This window comes from Anastrepha obliqua, chromosome 2, assembly GCF_027943255.1.
Source record: "Anastrepha obliqua isolate idAnaObli1 chromosome 2, idAnaObli1_1.0, whole genome shotgun sequence".
NCBI classification, from domain to species: domain Eukaryota; kingdom Metazoa; phylum Arthropoda; class Insecta; order Diptera; family Tephritidae; genus Anastrepha; species Anastrepha obliqua.
The window spans coordinates 91,440,527-91,456,734 of record NC_072893.1 but is presented as its reverse complement, the minus strand read 5'-3'; the positions used below and the strand labels follow the sequence as shown (position 1 = coordinate 91,456,734).

The 16,208-nt window shown below is 35.8% G+C and overlaps 1 protein-coding gene across 5 annotated transcripts in view; it reads right to left on the bottom strand.

The window, feature by feature from the left end:
- Window positions 1-16,208, bottom strand: part of LOC129239427 (uncharacterized) — a 161,288-nt gene that overhangs the window by 72,651 nt on the left and 72,429 nt on the right. For 4 of the 5 annotated variants that reach the window (XM_054874897.1, XM_054874899.1, XM_054874900.1 and 1 more), the window contains exon 2: window positions 936-2,280. In XM_054874897.1, coding sequence (XP_054730872.1) covers window positions 936-2,130 — 1,195 coding nt within the window. In that variant the 5' untranslated portion in view covers window positions 2,131-2,280. The remainder of the gene's footprint in view (window positions 1-935; window positions 2,281-16,208) is intronic. The other variant, XM_054874901.1, reaches the window with a different exon arrangement.

Genomic DNA, 16,208 nt, shown 5'->3' with positions numbered 1-16,208 from the left:
TCCATAAAATCACTCTATCGGAAGATTTATAATTTTTTCAAATGGCGTCGTACGTCAATCATATTTGACACTTGTGAACTAGACAGCTGCAATATAAAAACAGACAAGCATTGGGACGCGTAAGGTCCAAATAAAACTTTCAAACACTCAAAATATTTTTTTATTTAGTAAAAGAAAGTTAAAACAAAATTAGATGATTAAATTTGCGCCACCACCGTAGTGACGAATTCATTACTTGCGAGATTTTTGGCCAATCTTCTGCTCCAATTTGTGATGCATGATTTTTTGTAGAACTGCATTCTTTGCCATATCTGAGCGTCGAATGGTTTTGTTGTAAAACATTTCCATGGCTGAAATGCATTTGGAGGATTTCCAATGGCTGCATGCAGCTACTGCTTTTAGAAACATTTTTTGTAACGTTGAGCAGCTCGTGTGGTATACACGAGTTCACTCTACTGTGGCCGCTAGTTTTACAATATCAGCACAAGCAGCAAAACTAGCAGAGAAAACTAGCAAACTTTAACTCGGGTACCTCGAGGGAATGAGCTCTTTGTTCTTACAATAACTCAGTATCTGTTGTCATTAAGAAGAAGAGATTGCGAAATGGAAAATTTCAACTCGTCTACTAAGTGAAAGAACACATTTAAATTTTAAAATAGTAAGCTATGGAAGTGCGATATAATTGTAACTTCACTTAACCTTAAATAAGTACAATATGTATGAGTGCAAATACGGTTGAGGAAGTCGAGCTAAAAAGTGAAAATTGACACTAGCTAATGAACTAAGTACGCAAAGTTGTTTATGCGCACAGTTAAGTACATACAAAACTACTTATAGTATACATAAATACGCACTTAACTCAAGTATTTAGTTATTTTATACATACACTAGGACTTAGTACTCATATTAACATATGCAAATTATTATCCACTCACCTTCTTTGGTAATAGCTTCCGTATCGCATTCATCACTATCATCTTTGGGCTCAAATTCGACCTGCGAAGTAACGACATCATAGAAATTAACACGTGTCACGTGGCGAACAAAATCAGTGGTGTTAGTATTAGTGTTATAGTTGTAATTCGTATTGGCTGGTGGCGATTGTTGTTGCATTGGAGGAGTAGAATAAGCAGCATGCGGAAAAGAAGAAAGCGAGTGGGTTGGTGTAATGTGCTGACACCATTGATAGCTGGAGGGGCCAGATTGTTGTGATGGAGGAACAGACCAACGTGCCTTGGACGCTCTTGATGCTTTGGACGCATCCACGCGTGCGTCCGATCTTCTGCGTGTCGCGCCGGTGAGCGGTGTGCTCGATGCGGCAGCAGGTGTATGGGTTGCGCCACTTCTAGGCGGCTTTGGCAGCGGATTCGTGCACAAGTGGTGAGGGTGTTGACGAGCCTGCTCTGCGCCACACCAACGTCTATAATAGGAACTGTAGGGTGGTTGACTCTTCGGCAAGGGAGGGGGTAATGGAGGTATTGTTGAGCCTGTTGCTTCAGGTTCGAGCTGTGCACCGATTGCTCTTTTGTGAGCTTTCTCTGGGGGTGGAGAAGCTGGTGGTGATGGTGGCGGTGGCGGTGAGACAATAATTCTGGGTAGATATTGTTGACCAGACATTTTTCTTGTGCGCTCTTCGTAACCGCGCCCGCCCTGTCTGGTGTATGCACGTTTCGCATAATGTGCGCTCGCAACGTTCGGATGTCTGTCGCGTTCGCTGGTGTTTCTTCTTTTCTCACTACACAAATGACTAGAATGTTGTGCTGTTGTTTTGTAGGGTTTGGCTTGTGCTTGGACTTTTTCATGCAGCGATTGCGCTCGATGACGATGTTGACGTTGCTGATCGTATTCGGTAGAATTGAGGAGATGCTGCTGGCGTTGATGGTGCTGTTGAAATGCAATTGCCGTTGGTGCCGGTGGTTGGGGTGGTTGATAGTGTTGATATGTTGCTTCGTTTGGCAGTGGTATTGCTTTATTGACGGTATAGATGGTGGGTATGACGGTATCGCCGGTCGATGTGGTCGATACAGTGCTGCTATCGTTCGATCCTCCATCACAGCCATTGGTTGTTGTTGTTGTGTATGATGGTTGTGGTGTTGGTGGCGGCGGCGATAGTAGTAGAATCACCACCATTCGATCATTTGTAAAACATTAATGTACTCTCTCACAAATTACGAACATTCCAATTTCTTATTTAGTTTTCTTTGTTTTTATTTTTATGCATTAAGTATTTTTCTCCTTTTCATGGTTAGGCCATCAGATAGAGTCTACGTGAAATTTTCACTAAGAATTTTAATTTTAAATAAATACATTTTATCTGCCATATTTTGTTCTAAGTTTTTTTTTGAACTGTCACAACTTCTTGCAACTGTTTTATTTTAACAGCACTTGCTTGTTTTGGAAATACGCGTTTGCAACAGGCAGCGGAAGCCAAGCTTATCTACATAAGTTCCATGCTCATTTTCATTTTCGTTATAATTTTTGCCCTCAGTTGCCCACATGTGCATATGTATGTACATATGGTTGGTTTTATGAAAAAATGTCATAACACAAAATAGTGTTAGTGGTGGTTAGTATGCATAAATAACTATCAGCGTGAAAAAATTCATGGCGATATCTATTAAGTTCTCTAATTTGTCCATGGATGAAAATTCGAATATAAGTTTAATTACTTAGAGAGACGTAGTAAATCGAAAAAATTGTGTCATTTTTTTCGAATTTCTGACATTTTGATTTTTTGAGTTATCGCATTCTTTCAGCAAACGCGCGATATGTATATTATAATAATAGCAACATCAACATCAACAAAAACCAAAAGCAACAAAACTTGAAATGGTACCATCCCAAGCTCATAAAAATCTTAAGAATACAAACACCCAGTTAACAGTGGCGAATAAACCCAACAGCGCGTGCCCTAAATAAAAGTGAATTTGTGAACAACAGTTACACAAATTTTCTGGTAGAAAATGCTGTTAAAAGTTGAACCTGCACCCGTTTTCTTTTATTCTTTGTCAAATGCAGAACTTTCGCTTGTAGATAAATAGCTACTTATTGCTTAGAAGTACCACAAGTGATACTGACCTATGGAGTAAATATGAAATTTTTGGGTGAAGTATTTGGAAACGATTGCACACATTGCACATAAACGTTTTTGGCTGCTTCTTCTGGAGTTACTCATGCCAATTACAAACACCAAATGAGACTAAATCCATTTCCACTTGGTCTATTTAGCGCAGCGGATGCCTTTCTCTGCCCCCAGCAGCAGGCACCGCAACGAGTACTGTCAAGACTGTAGAGTTTGTTGTTTTTATCTACGTACTTCTCATACACATAATCTGTTAAGAAGTGATTACTGCCTATGTCTATGCATAAAGTAATTGACATAATACTTTAAGGACTTTACCCTCTTAGAATCAACTTTACTAATTTGCTTATGCAACTATTACAAATGTAAATTTTAAACTATGAGAGCCGAAGTGCAAATCTCAAATCTATCTACCTATGGGAGTTACGAACTCTATGTTGAGGACAGTGAATACTTCCCTACACATATTTTTTTATTAATTAATATATTCGCTGCAAATGTTGCTCCATTTTCTATGTTAGTAATCAAGTAAAAGTGACTTAAAGAGCTCTATTCCTTTTATGACGCCTTCTTTTCTTCCCTAAGTGCAGATTGCGGAATAAATAATGGTCGTATGGTACCAAGGCAAGCAAATACCGTAAATGGTAGCACGGAGTAATTTGCTTTTCTGTAAGAAGTTCATGTACAACTATTGACCGATGAGATCGATTTTATGGCCATCTGTACCACAATTAGCAAAACTCATGTATTGAACTTATGAACACTTCAAATCTCGGTCAAAATGCGATACAAAAATCTGTGGTCACAGGGAATAATACCTTAGTCAAAAGAAAGCCTTAGCCTTAAGAAAGCTGAGGCAGTTTACTACTACTACTAGTAGTACTACACATAGTAAACACTCACATGGGTACAAATTGTTGTTACTAGATGGTGCTGCAGTGCTTTAACATTTAATATATTCAATATTTTTCAAACGATTTTGTCACATAACCAAAATTTATTTAGAATATTCTATATTCGATTTATTTCAAATTAGTTTTCAATACAATTTCGTTTAAATGACCACCTCCGTTCGATGCGCGAAATGCAGCTGTTCTTCCAGCATTTCTTGCTTATAGCAGTTTTTTTGGTTCGTGTCATAATTTTTAAGTTCATCAATGGTCTTCAACTAGCAGGCATAAATTCTATCACAAAACAGTCTGGCAGCTTTAAATTTCAGCATATTGAGTCCCCTCGAAATTATAATTTATCGACACAACCTGTCCAGAAGCTAGCGCTGCAATGTGGCCAGGTGTGTGGTCCGAATGAAAAAAAAATTTCATCAGAACCTCTCGGAACATTAAGAGCGCCAATACTCAACGATAATGTCAATTATTCAACTTTGAAGAAAAATGGTCCGATGTTAGTTTTTGAGTAAACTTCGGCCAAACAGTGATTCTCTCGTTGTATAGTGGTGTTTCGCTAATGATGCAATGATGTATACGTTCCACTCCAAATTCGGAGTTTTGTTTATTCACTCCACCAGAGAGAGTAAAATGTAAAATTTTGTCCCACAAATCGGGCTGTTCATTTACAACAATCTTTGGGTAAATTCCATTTCGTAAGGCGGTCGCCGTAGTCGAATGCTCGAAGCTCACCATAGGCTCAAAACCTAGGTTGGCAATGGCAAACTTCTGCCATGAAAAAGTTTTTCATACAGAACCATCTGAAATTCGGAGAAGGCACAAAGACGCGCACTACAAATGAGAGGAAAACGTCGGCCAAATATCTAAAAAAGCATGTACGCACCAATTATATATTATATAAGTATATAAGCACAATATAATGGAAGAGGATCTTCCCTCACAATCCTGCTATCAGACTTCATGAAACTGTTATAATGGTTTTCCAGGTGGATCTAACTCTGCCAAGAGTTCCTGAAGATGACTTCTAATCAGTGGACACCCTAAAGCAGTACTATTAGGTGCCTTTAAATATCTTTGCAAAGCACTGGTTGTAATGGAAGCAAGGTAACGGAAGTCTGGCGCAATGGATCGGGAGATTTATGTGCTAGTTATGTGCCAGCATTCATAAACACTTGTGTTTGGTTACTAATTTTAGACAAAAAAATTATTCAAAATAATATATTAAGTCATCACGGCTGACTGTATCAATTAACATCACACCGCAATAACTCATATTTCATAATTCTATATGACTTTTACTAAGCTACCGAACGATCCAGCGCTCGAGGCCTCAAAACGCTTATTTATTGGTTAGATATTTGAAATATTCGCGATAACTTTTATTCAATTTAGTGCAAAGATTTACAGATTGTATTTGGAAGGATCTATCCTGATTTAATTCTAGCAATATTTAAGGATTTTTACAAATTTTCATCTTATCAGTGCAGCGCAAAATACAAAGGGAAAGTAAGAATGGGAAACGACCCTGTTTTATTCCTATTCATTTACGAGAGTATGAGATCTACGAGGCTGCCGTATTTCTCTCAACAATTACAATTACAAAAATTAAAAAAGAGTAATTTTTGTTTTTGAAGCCTTAGTCAAGTGGCGCAAGAAAACTGAAGAATCTATATTAAATAAATAGATTTTGATTGTTGGTACAATCTCGCCACGTTCATTATAACGTTATTACGTATATTTTATATGCAACATTTCGTTGCGCTCCGTCCGTATCCCTGCCATTATAATTAAAGTGTTTTTCATATTTATAATCCACCTACTTCTGCTTAAAGTACAAAATTTCAAACAAATTCATTGTTCAACTTGAATTTTCATCGTTAAATTCGAAGAACACACTCGAGCTTGACTTGTTTACAGTAGCACAGAAAGCAAACTATGTGACATATCACGCTGAAATTTGCCATGTAAGCTTATAACAGTCCTACCAAAAAACAAAAAATTTATTTTTGCCATATGTCATCCGCGGACCGTTTTATTGATAACGTCTCGTTCATATTTGAGTAGAAGGTATATAATAAAATCATATGCTTTTTAATTAAATTGGCAAACGTGCAGTCAATGTGCTATCATACCGATATTGTTCAAATGCAACCTTTTTTAGGTGTCACTTTAATTTCAGTTTTTGGGCAATTTAATGTAACCACTTCAGTTTTAATAGTGCAATCAATCAATCAATCAACAATGATAAAAAACCACTGTTTCTATTTGAGGTCGAAATATCGGCAATAAATCAAAGCAATAATTGAATTTGTAGTTTTTTGTTAAACCGGTCTTGAGCTCACAAAATAAGAATACGAAAGCTATATACCATTTGTATTTACTAAAGAAATTAATTTTTTTTGGGAATGTGCAAGTTGTTAACTTCTTGAAAGTATTAGTACATAAATTAAGTTGTACAAATTGAAACATCATTGCGGGACATTTTGACACTAAAGCGTTATACTTTGCTCTGAGGCGTGAAATTTCGCTGGCAACATCATATTATTTCACGTGAACATTTGACAGCAGAAAATTTGATTGTCAGAAATAAACAAATCAAAATAAAAATAATCACAACAGACAAATTTAATATTAAGGGGGAGCCTCATGTAGAAGTCTCAAAAAATCGATTTTTTTGTTTTTCGATAACTTGAAAATATAGTATCTTAGGAATATACTGTGAAATTTTCATCTCGAAATTCTCAATATTATAGCTTCTACAGCCCACTAACTAGGTAGAGAGCGGTCCGCGCGCCCCTGTACCTCAAACTTTAAACTCAATTATTTCGAAACGACATTTTTAAAAACTGCTCGTGTTGTAACTCAAAAAGTTATCGACCGATTTGTTTGAAATTTGGTGAGGCCTTTTTGTATGTTACTACCGGAAGGATGAACCAAAAACTTTAGACATTTCGAGTTGATAAATTACTTTTTGGGGGTTAAAAATGTCAATAAAATAGCCCTAAATTCTGACTTTTTTTTTGAAAGGCTTATTTCATAATTAATTTTATACTTTTTTTTTAATTTTAAAGGTTCATCCTTTCCGTTAATATTTCATAAAAAGAAATCACTTTTATTTTTTTGTTTCAGATCGATAGATTAAGAGTGATAAATGGAGCAGTTTGGGACCTCGCGCCGTAGGCAGCCGACAAGAAATGATGCTGAGCCGCCATTTTGAAAAAAAAAATAAAAAAAAATTTTTTTTGTACTCTTAAAAGGTTAAATAAAGTTGTGTTAAAGTTTCTAATTAATATAATTATTTTATCACCTTTAAAAATATGTTTAAAAAATGACCGATTTTGAGGCTTCTACATGGACTTCCCCCCTTAAAAACAAAAGTGTCGTTATTGGAAGAAGCTGCTTGCATAGTGGGTGCAGAAGTGGTGGCACTGTTGATTGCTTCATATTATTTGAGTTTTGGCTATTTTCATTATCTACGCGGAAAAGCAAAGAATTGTGGTGATAAAATAAAAAATTTACCATATTTTGAGCGAACTTACTTTTTAGCAGATTTTTACAATGTTTGCTGTATCTCAATTTGAACACAGTTTTTAAATTCGGCGAACCGCCATTGGTTATTTGAACTGTGGTGAAAAAATGTTGCTAGCATCAAGTTGACAACATGTTGCGTGCTTTTTCACAGCCTGAACAGAGCACGAAGGATATTCGTGAAATAATTGTGAACTTTCACTCATATTCCACAGCTAACAATTTTATAAGGATTTTGACATCTAATTGCATATGAAATGCGACAGAGTACTTTGCTTAACTTCATAAATTCATTCAATTATTTAGGCTATATGCGGAAGATTATGGCAAACAATTTTGTACAGATACTATGTACCTGTTTTAAGTGCTGCTGTTTTTTTATTTTCTAATGTGTTCAGCAAATTATACTCAGTCCATACCTGAGATGAAACGATTTTGCTATTTCGTATGCCGCTTCATCGTAATAATAAGGTGAACTTTGATCCTCCAACAAAATATTCAGGTGTTAGCTTTAAAAATTGTATTATAGTTGCTTAATTATTCCATACCATAAGCTTTTGGACGAACCTTGTTACTTTTACAGAAGTTGTGCACGTATCATAATTATGTATAATACATATGAAGTAAAAAACGAATATAATGAATACTAAGAAATTACGTTTTTTAACTGAAAAATAAGTAAAATGCTATGAAAGGTGCTTCGTTCTATTTTCTTTACAAATAATTACAATGTTTTAAGGGGGTAGTATGGTATTTTTTTTTTTTCATTTTTTTTTTTTTTTTAAATTATTCTATAACATCTTAAGATTATTGTGTGAAAGTTTGAAGTGCATTAGAGTAAAATTGACAAAGACACAAAGGATTAAGTATCTACCTCTCCAACCGGATTTCCCGCTGCCGAAAATCTTTAAACGCGTTTTTCTCACACTTGCCTTTTTTACGGTCGGTGTTCACTGTAGATTCATATCTACTGCACCGATTCTTTTCAAATTTGGTTTTTTTGTTTCTTTACTTTATTCACGAGGTAATGACGTCGAATTTTTTTTTTTTAAATTTTGTCATATTTTAAACCAACAAAGTTTTCAAGTTTTTTTTATGAAAAATCCGTGTTTTGACTTCAAAGCGCTTTAAAAAATTTAAAAAAAATTCGACGTTGTTACCTGCGAAACTTTATTAGCTGATGAAATCAATTTGGTTTTTTGATTTTAGTTGATCCAGTAATGAGTTCTGAGGGACACCGCAATAAAACTTTTTTATGAGACGTCCGCGAAGATTCGCTGCCACCAACTCATTTCTTCATAAAAATCAATGAAAATTTCACACAATATTCTTTAAATATGACTTTATAATGAAGTAATTTTAAAATTTTGAATAAATCAACTGTGTCGACAAAAAAAAATTCGAAAAATATGCTTGTTTTACACCGAATTAACCATACTACCCCCTTAAGCTCACTTTCAACATTTACATATACAGTAGTGCGTTCCATAAAATTTTTCTTGAATTTCATCAAGAAACTGTGTAAAAAAATGTCACTCACTTGCTGCAAAAAAAAAAAAAATAGAAAATTTTTGAGAAATAACCATTTCTTTTATGGTGCTTAAAAAATTAGTGGTGATATCTATAACCATCGAATTAACTGGAAGGCTTCTATGAAAATAATGGAGCAAAGCCTGGACAGAAAAATCCAATTAAAAGCTACCAACAATATTTAAACTGCAAAAGTTTTTTTTTAATGACACTAATCCTATGTACACCAACTCTACAACTTCAGACTATAAAATATAACATTCCTGACGCAATTAAAACCGAAACTAAAACAATAAAGAAAGCTGAGGAAAAAACTGGCAGACTACAAGACTTTCAGATGGCAAAAAACAACTAAATAAAAAACTAAACAATTACCTTAAAAATATTGACGCGATAAAATCTGCAAACTATTCATTGTGGAAGGCGTCAAAAAAGATGGTCGGAGCTACAATACACGCCCCACCAATAAGAACCACAAATGGACAATGGGCCCGAACATCATCGGAAAAAGCTATTATTCTAGCTTAACATTTTAAAGATATATTTGAAAATGAAAAAAAAAAACAATAATAAAATATACATATTTATGTACTTATTTAACCCTATTCCGTGAATTACATATTCCTAAATGAGCCTGAAGGGCAATGGCCTTACAGTACCACTTAACACGTAACACCACTGTAGAAATTTCAAAAAATTGATTTTTTTTTTATAAGCTTAAAAAATTCTTTGAACCTTTTAAAATACAGAACAAAAAGTTTTATACGTTACCGAAGTTTATTTCATAAATATTTTAAGCTTTTAACCAAGCGTTAGTGACTGCTACCTAACGACTTCTCCAAATTTCCAAACTTTAAACGCGTTTTTCTCAAAACACGTTTTCTGAAATTGGCACGCAGCATAACTCAAACAATTTTAAATATTTTTAATCAGGTTTTTCACTACGTCTGTATAATAACCTTCTTAAGAGAAGAGCGTAGGGGATTTTCGATAGATTAATTTAGACGATTATTATAATTATTTAAGTGCCGTTTTTTTAGTCCAAAATAGAGTTTTTTCCTTCAAATGCTTGCCAATTCCACAAAAATAAATATTTTTTAAATCCCCTACGTGTTTCTCTAGCTATTCTTATCTAGATTAAGAAAAAAAATGTTTCTTTGTTCCAGATTAAAATTTGCACCCTCTGTGCTGCGTGCCGCGGAGCTCCTTCAAGAGAAACCACATTACGAAAATGTCTCCAATGCCGCCATTTTGTAAAATTTTTCGATCAAACTTTGTAGTTTTGTATTTTAGTATATAAGTCATAACTTCCCAAATCAGAGTGATTGTTTTCCCTTTCCTTCTATATAAAAAAATTCTTTAAAAATCGTGTTCATTTTACGCGTGTACAGTGGTGTTACCCCTTAACTTTCGAAATATCTGTAGAACAAATTACTTATTGTCATATAGACAGCTGTAATATTGTTTGGAAGAAATAACAAAAATAAAATAAAATTTCAGACTATCAACCCATATTGTATGCTTTACAATTCCCTGGTATGTCACTATGCCTTGGCACTCTTATCAAATGAATACGAAGATATTCCCCCATTCCGTCCGGCATTTGCGAGTACCTAATGGAATTATTGACAACCCCACCAAGAGATTTAGTCGCCGCTTGGTTATCAGAATAAATATAGACTTCCCTAAAGGTAGTCACATTTTTGCCCTACCAGACAATTTTAGCCTGAAATGCGCTACAGTGAGTAAGAAGACGAGCCGAAACACTAACTTTTGACTTCTTGCACTAGACACCATCTTTATTGTCAAGCCTTGAGCCATCAGTAAAGAACCGCAAGCAGTTTTTCCGATCAGATACATTCTCAATCCATTCATGTATAACTGGAATTCTAGTGCTAAATGACCTGTTAAAATATGGTTCATTCACACAATAGTCAACAAGATTGGTTGGGCCCAGACCGAACGTCCAGCACTTAAATTGCGCTAAAGAGAGATCCACATTTCTTAAATATGGCAAAGGCCTAAAATGTCGCGACTTCAATCTGCAACTAATATTACGTTTCCACCAAAAGCAAACACCGTGTTTGCAGGAGTTGTGTTTGGGAGGACTGTCAACTGTTTCCACCGAAATGTGTTTGCAAAGTGTATGGTCTTTGGTATGGTAAGCAGATTTATGATACATTATTTTGCGGCGACAGCACAGCGCGATAGCCCAGCGGCTAGCAATGTGGGCTTCCGATCCGAAATCCTTGGTTCGAATCACAAAAAAATTTTTTTTTTTTATACATTTATTTCATTTTGTTTTATGATATGTTTATGAGCAGATTTTTTTCATGGCAGAAATACACTCGGAGGTTTGCCATTGCCTGCCGAGGGGCGACCGCTATTAGAAAAATGTTTTTATTAATTTTGCTTTCACCGAGATTCGAACCAACGACCTCTCTGTGAATTCCGAATGGTGATCATTGTTGCCATGTTTCGATAAGAATGCAATAATAAATGAGGAAAATGAGCAACATTGCCACCACTTAATAATTAAATTAGACGCAAACCCACAAAACACGCTTTGAAAGTGAGTTTAGGTATGGAGTTGTGTTTTAATTTTGTATGGGATTTGACAGGAGTTTTGTTTCGTGTTTGCGCTAAGAACACGATAGCGGCAGAGAACACGATAGCGGCTGCGGTGGAAACTTAGCATAAAAATACACTTCATAAAATGCTATGTATAGTCAGTTCTGCATATGGCTACATATTATAAAATTGTCTGACATGAGCAGACTGGAAGCATTTGAAATGTGGAGATTACGGAGATTACTTGAAATACCCCGAAGCGATCAAGTTTTTAATGAGGAAGTACTGCGAATAGTTCAGGTGTATCAAACGTAGAAAAACATCGCATCTGGGCCGTATTCTGCGAAATCCGAAACATGAACCGCTACAACTCATATTGCAGGGTAAGATCGAGGAAAGTTTCAGTCACCTTTTGGAAGCAATAGAGAGATATTTTGAAATATACGAGTATGTACTTCATTATAATTATATATATTTTTTAATTGTATTATCGCTAACATTCGAATACGAATAGCAAATAAAGAAGAGAAATTAGATGTTATCAATTTTCTTCAACATAAAAATTCACCTAATGCTAAAAGAATAGTAACTATAGACGTACTAAAATGGAAAATATTAATACGAACTTAATAGTTCTTGCTTTGTTGTTGCACGTAGTCGTGCAACTTACATAAATATATATTAGTCGCAATTTACATATTCATAAATTGCTATACATAAGTACTTAGTCTTCTTCTTTAAGTATTTATGTAGTAGGTTTGCGAAACCGTTATATTTGCTGTTTTTTTTTAACGCAAACTACTGTAACGTCGAAACGAGTTGGATTTCAAAGTATCATACTCGTACGGGTATAAGCAGCTGTCTAGTAAAAACGCACCACTACCTAGCACACATACATACATATGCACATACTCGTAGATGGTAGATGCAAGTTGTGAGCATTCTCAGCAGAGAATTGTAATGTTGATTTATAACAGAAGATTTGTAGTGCTGCTTTTCTTGCTTCATTCTAAACGCTTGCATTTTATGCATTTGTTTATAATTTATTTTCTGTGTTCTGTTTTCCGTCTCTTGATTTACCCGTATGGATAAAAATATTTTTTTTTAGTTTTTTATTTTATTTCAAATAATTTTTTTAAACATTATGCAAATTTACTCCCGCCAGCGTATTCACATAAGAAAAAATAATATGAACAAAAACAATCATTTCAGCGATTGAGTCACTTGCATGGCTGTTGCATGCAATATTTTGCATTACTATCTTTACGGTAATGTATTTTTTTTTCTGGGTATGCTTCATGTGTTTGTATTGTTGTCGTTTTCACGGCAGATGACTTCATGCATTTTGCATTGCTGCTGTCGTATTTTTTCCATTACATTTTTGTTTTTTACATTGCATACATATGCACATATTTCTGTAGCGCATCTATTTCCTTGAGATTTCTCAATTTAAGAGCGCCACAGAGCCGCTCACGTACCTGCACAGACGCGACACGACGCAGCAAGCTAAAGCAGCGAATGCGCTTATTTAAATTGATGAAAAAAAAAATAATAATGTTGAAAAAAATGGCGAGTGAATAAAATGGAGAAATGAAAAATTGAATATGCATTTTGAATTGCTTTGAATTTTTTAGCACTGGTGTTTCCTCAGCTTGTTAGCTGCTAGCATACCATTAACCATCTTAACAAATTTTTGCTTCGTTATTTTTTATGCTCGTTTTATTGTTTTCTAAGCGCGCTAAAAATGCATTTCACACCCAAACATATAGACAGTACTTGTGCATGTGCGCATATTCAACCACTTCCGGCATTTCACCAAAAATCAAGTTCCTACTTTTACCTGCATTGGGTTATTGTATTTAATTAATTAATTTTTTTAAGGCATTCATTGTGTTGCGTTGAACTCAATTTTTAATTGGAAAATGCATGAATGGTCAAGGAAAAGTGAGCAAAGCGCACGCACGCATGCACGCACGTTACACAAACACGAGCGCAAACAAACACTGTTTTGTTTGGTCAGCCTCGAAACCTCGACCCATTTCGCACAAACACACACAATTCCTAGCTAGGTTGTTTTACTCATCTACCTATTTACGGCAATATATGTATGTATTAGCAACCATCATGCAAGCGGTCGCCGTGACTTGTCATAATTTCATTAGTGATTCTTCATATTTTCAGATTTTCTTGCAATGTCCGTTGATTGTGCAGCCGATAGTTAATTAGTCGTAGAGACAAATAAAATATATTCATAATGACAATTTTAGTCTCAGCACAGTGCTGCGAGCTGTGTTCTCCACCCCCAACCGTTCTCTACACTACTAATACACGTACACTGGTTCTCTCTTCTGGGTGCTATATTAGTGTACTTGTTGGGCGCAAGCTTTGGTGCGGATATTACTCTAACCGCAATTGTGATTGCACAATTGGCCTAGATCTCACGATGATCAAGCCGCTTCGGCGCACTTCGCAGCGTGGCTGCTCGCGAGTCATCGAGTCACCAGTCGACAACGCACAGTGTAACAAGATTTGGGCAATTGACTAATAAAAGAAATTTTTTTAATTCGGTTTGGCTTAAAATTCTCTGAAACGATTTATCCTAATTAATTCAGCTTGTTATTGTTCAACGTAACGGTATACTCGGAATCAAATGTTAGTTCAGGTTTAATAGCCTTAACGGCAAATTTAGTTCGTATTAACGTAAATTTAATCTTAGGAAACATACAGATCTCGCACGGTGAGATTCGGCGAATAGGTTGAATGGTTTAAAATAGGGATCCTACACTTGGCTAGAAAGCTCTTCACTGACATTGCGCCTTTTCATTGTCTTCAAATTACGCGTCGTTTTTCCTCATTTCTTGCGCAGTTCAACAACAATATGAAGATGCAAATGTTGATAGTTTTGATATTTCTACATGATAAAAATATTCATGGCCGCAAAGTTTTACCAATATATTATCATAGTGTAATAATATTGGGTATGGGAATAAATTTACACCCTCGCAAAAGAGGAGTCGCTGCTGATACTATTTCAGTGTTCGCTCTAGTAATATACTGGTAATTTGAAGATGTATGTATATGTGACGTCTCGATCGCAGTAGTTGACATTCGTTTAAAGCATAAAAATCCTTTTTATCTGATGTCAAAAATGTCTACGTTCGTTCCGAAAATACAGCATTTGTGGGAGTTCATGCTTCATTATTATCTTTTAAAGAAAAGTGCAGCTGAAACGTGTCGTATATTGATCAATATTTACGGTAATCACGCACTATCAAATACAACTTGTAAAGAATGGTTTCGACGCTTCGAAAGTGTTAATTTCGACGTGAGTGATAATGATCGCGAAGGGGCACTACAACAATTATTGGATGAAGATGCATGTCGAACCCTTGATGATATGCCTAAAAAGTTGGATGTTGACAGATCAATCGTCGGTAAACTTTTGCATGCGATGGGAATGGTCCAGAAAGCAGGTAACTGGGTGTCACATCAATTGAATCAGAGGGATATCAAGAGACGTTTGGTGATGTGTGAGATGCTCCTTGAACGGCAGAAAAGAAAATGTTTTCTGCATCGCATCGTCACTGGCGATGAAAAATTGATATATTATGGTTTTGGAGCCTGCCAGGTGAACCAGGTCCGTCGACAGCGAAAAGAAATATTCATGCTTCAAAGGTTATGTTTTGCATCTGATGGGATGAGAAGGTACTCATCTATTATGAACTCCTTAAACCATCTGAAACCCCCGCTGGCGATCGTTACCGACTGCAGCTAATGCGTTTGAATCGAGCTCTCAAAGAAAAGCGGTCGGAATGGGACGGTACACAGGATAAACTGGTTTTGCTGCATGACAGTGCACAGGCAAAATGTTGCTAAATTGGTCCAGCAATATTTAGAGCGACTGAATTGGAAATCTTTCCCCACCCACTGGACAGACATTGCACCTTCTGATTACCACCTGTTCCGATCAATGCAGTCTGCTCTTATTGGAGAGCCGTTCAATTCTTACGAGAGCATCGCAAATTTGCTCAATGCATGGACCAAGTCTCCAAGAATTCGAAGTTTTCGTCAGAAGAATCCGTATGCTGCCTGAAAGATGGAGTAAGGTTGTAGCTTCCAATGGCGTATACTTCACATAATATCATGATTACTTAATTGTTCAAAGAATTCAATACAAAATGATAGAAAAAGTTTTTCAATGTTAAATCTCCGAGTGTATTTGTGCCATGAGAAAGTTCCTTATAAAAAGTCATTTGCCATTCGGAGTCGGCTTAAAACTGTAGGTCCCTCCATTTGTGGAACAACATTAAGACGCACGCCACAAATAGGAGGAGGAGCTCAGCCAAACACCTAACAGAAATGTACATATCAATTATTTTTTAATTTTTTTAATAATGCAAACTGACTAACTATTTGTTGTTTGGCTATGCTCAAGAGAAGAGATTACGGAAGGTGGCCCCCTCAGAAGAGCCTCACTTTGTTCTTAGCGAATTTGTCAATCGAGTGACATAAGCACAGATAATCAACAAAGCCTTGTGTGCAGTATTTACTCCATCATTCTCGGATTTCCACTTACTTGAGCACAGTCTTGC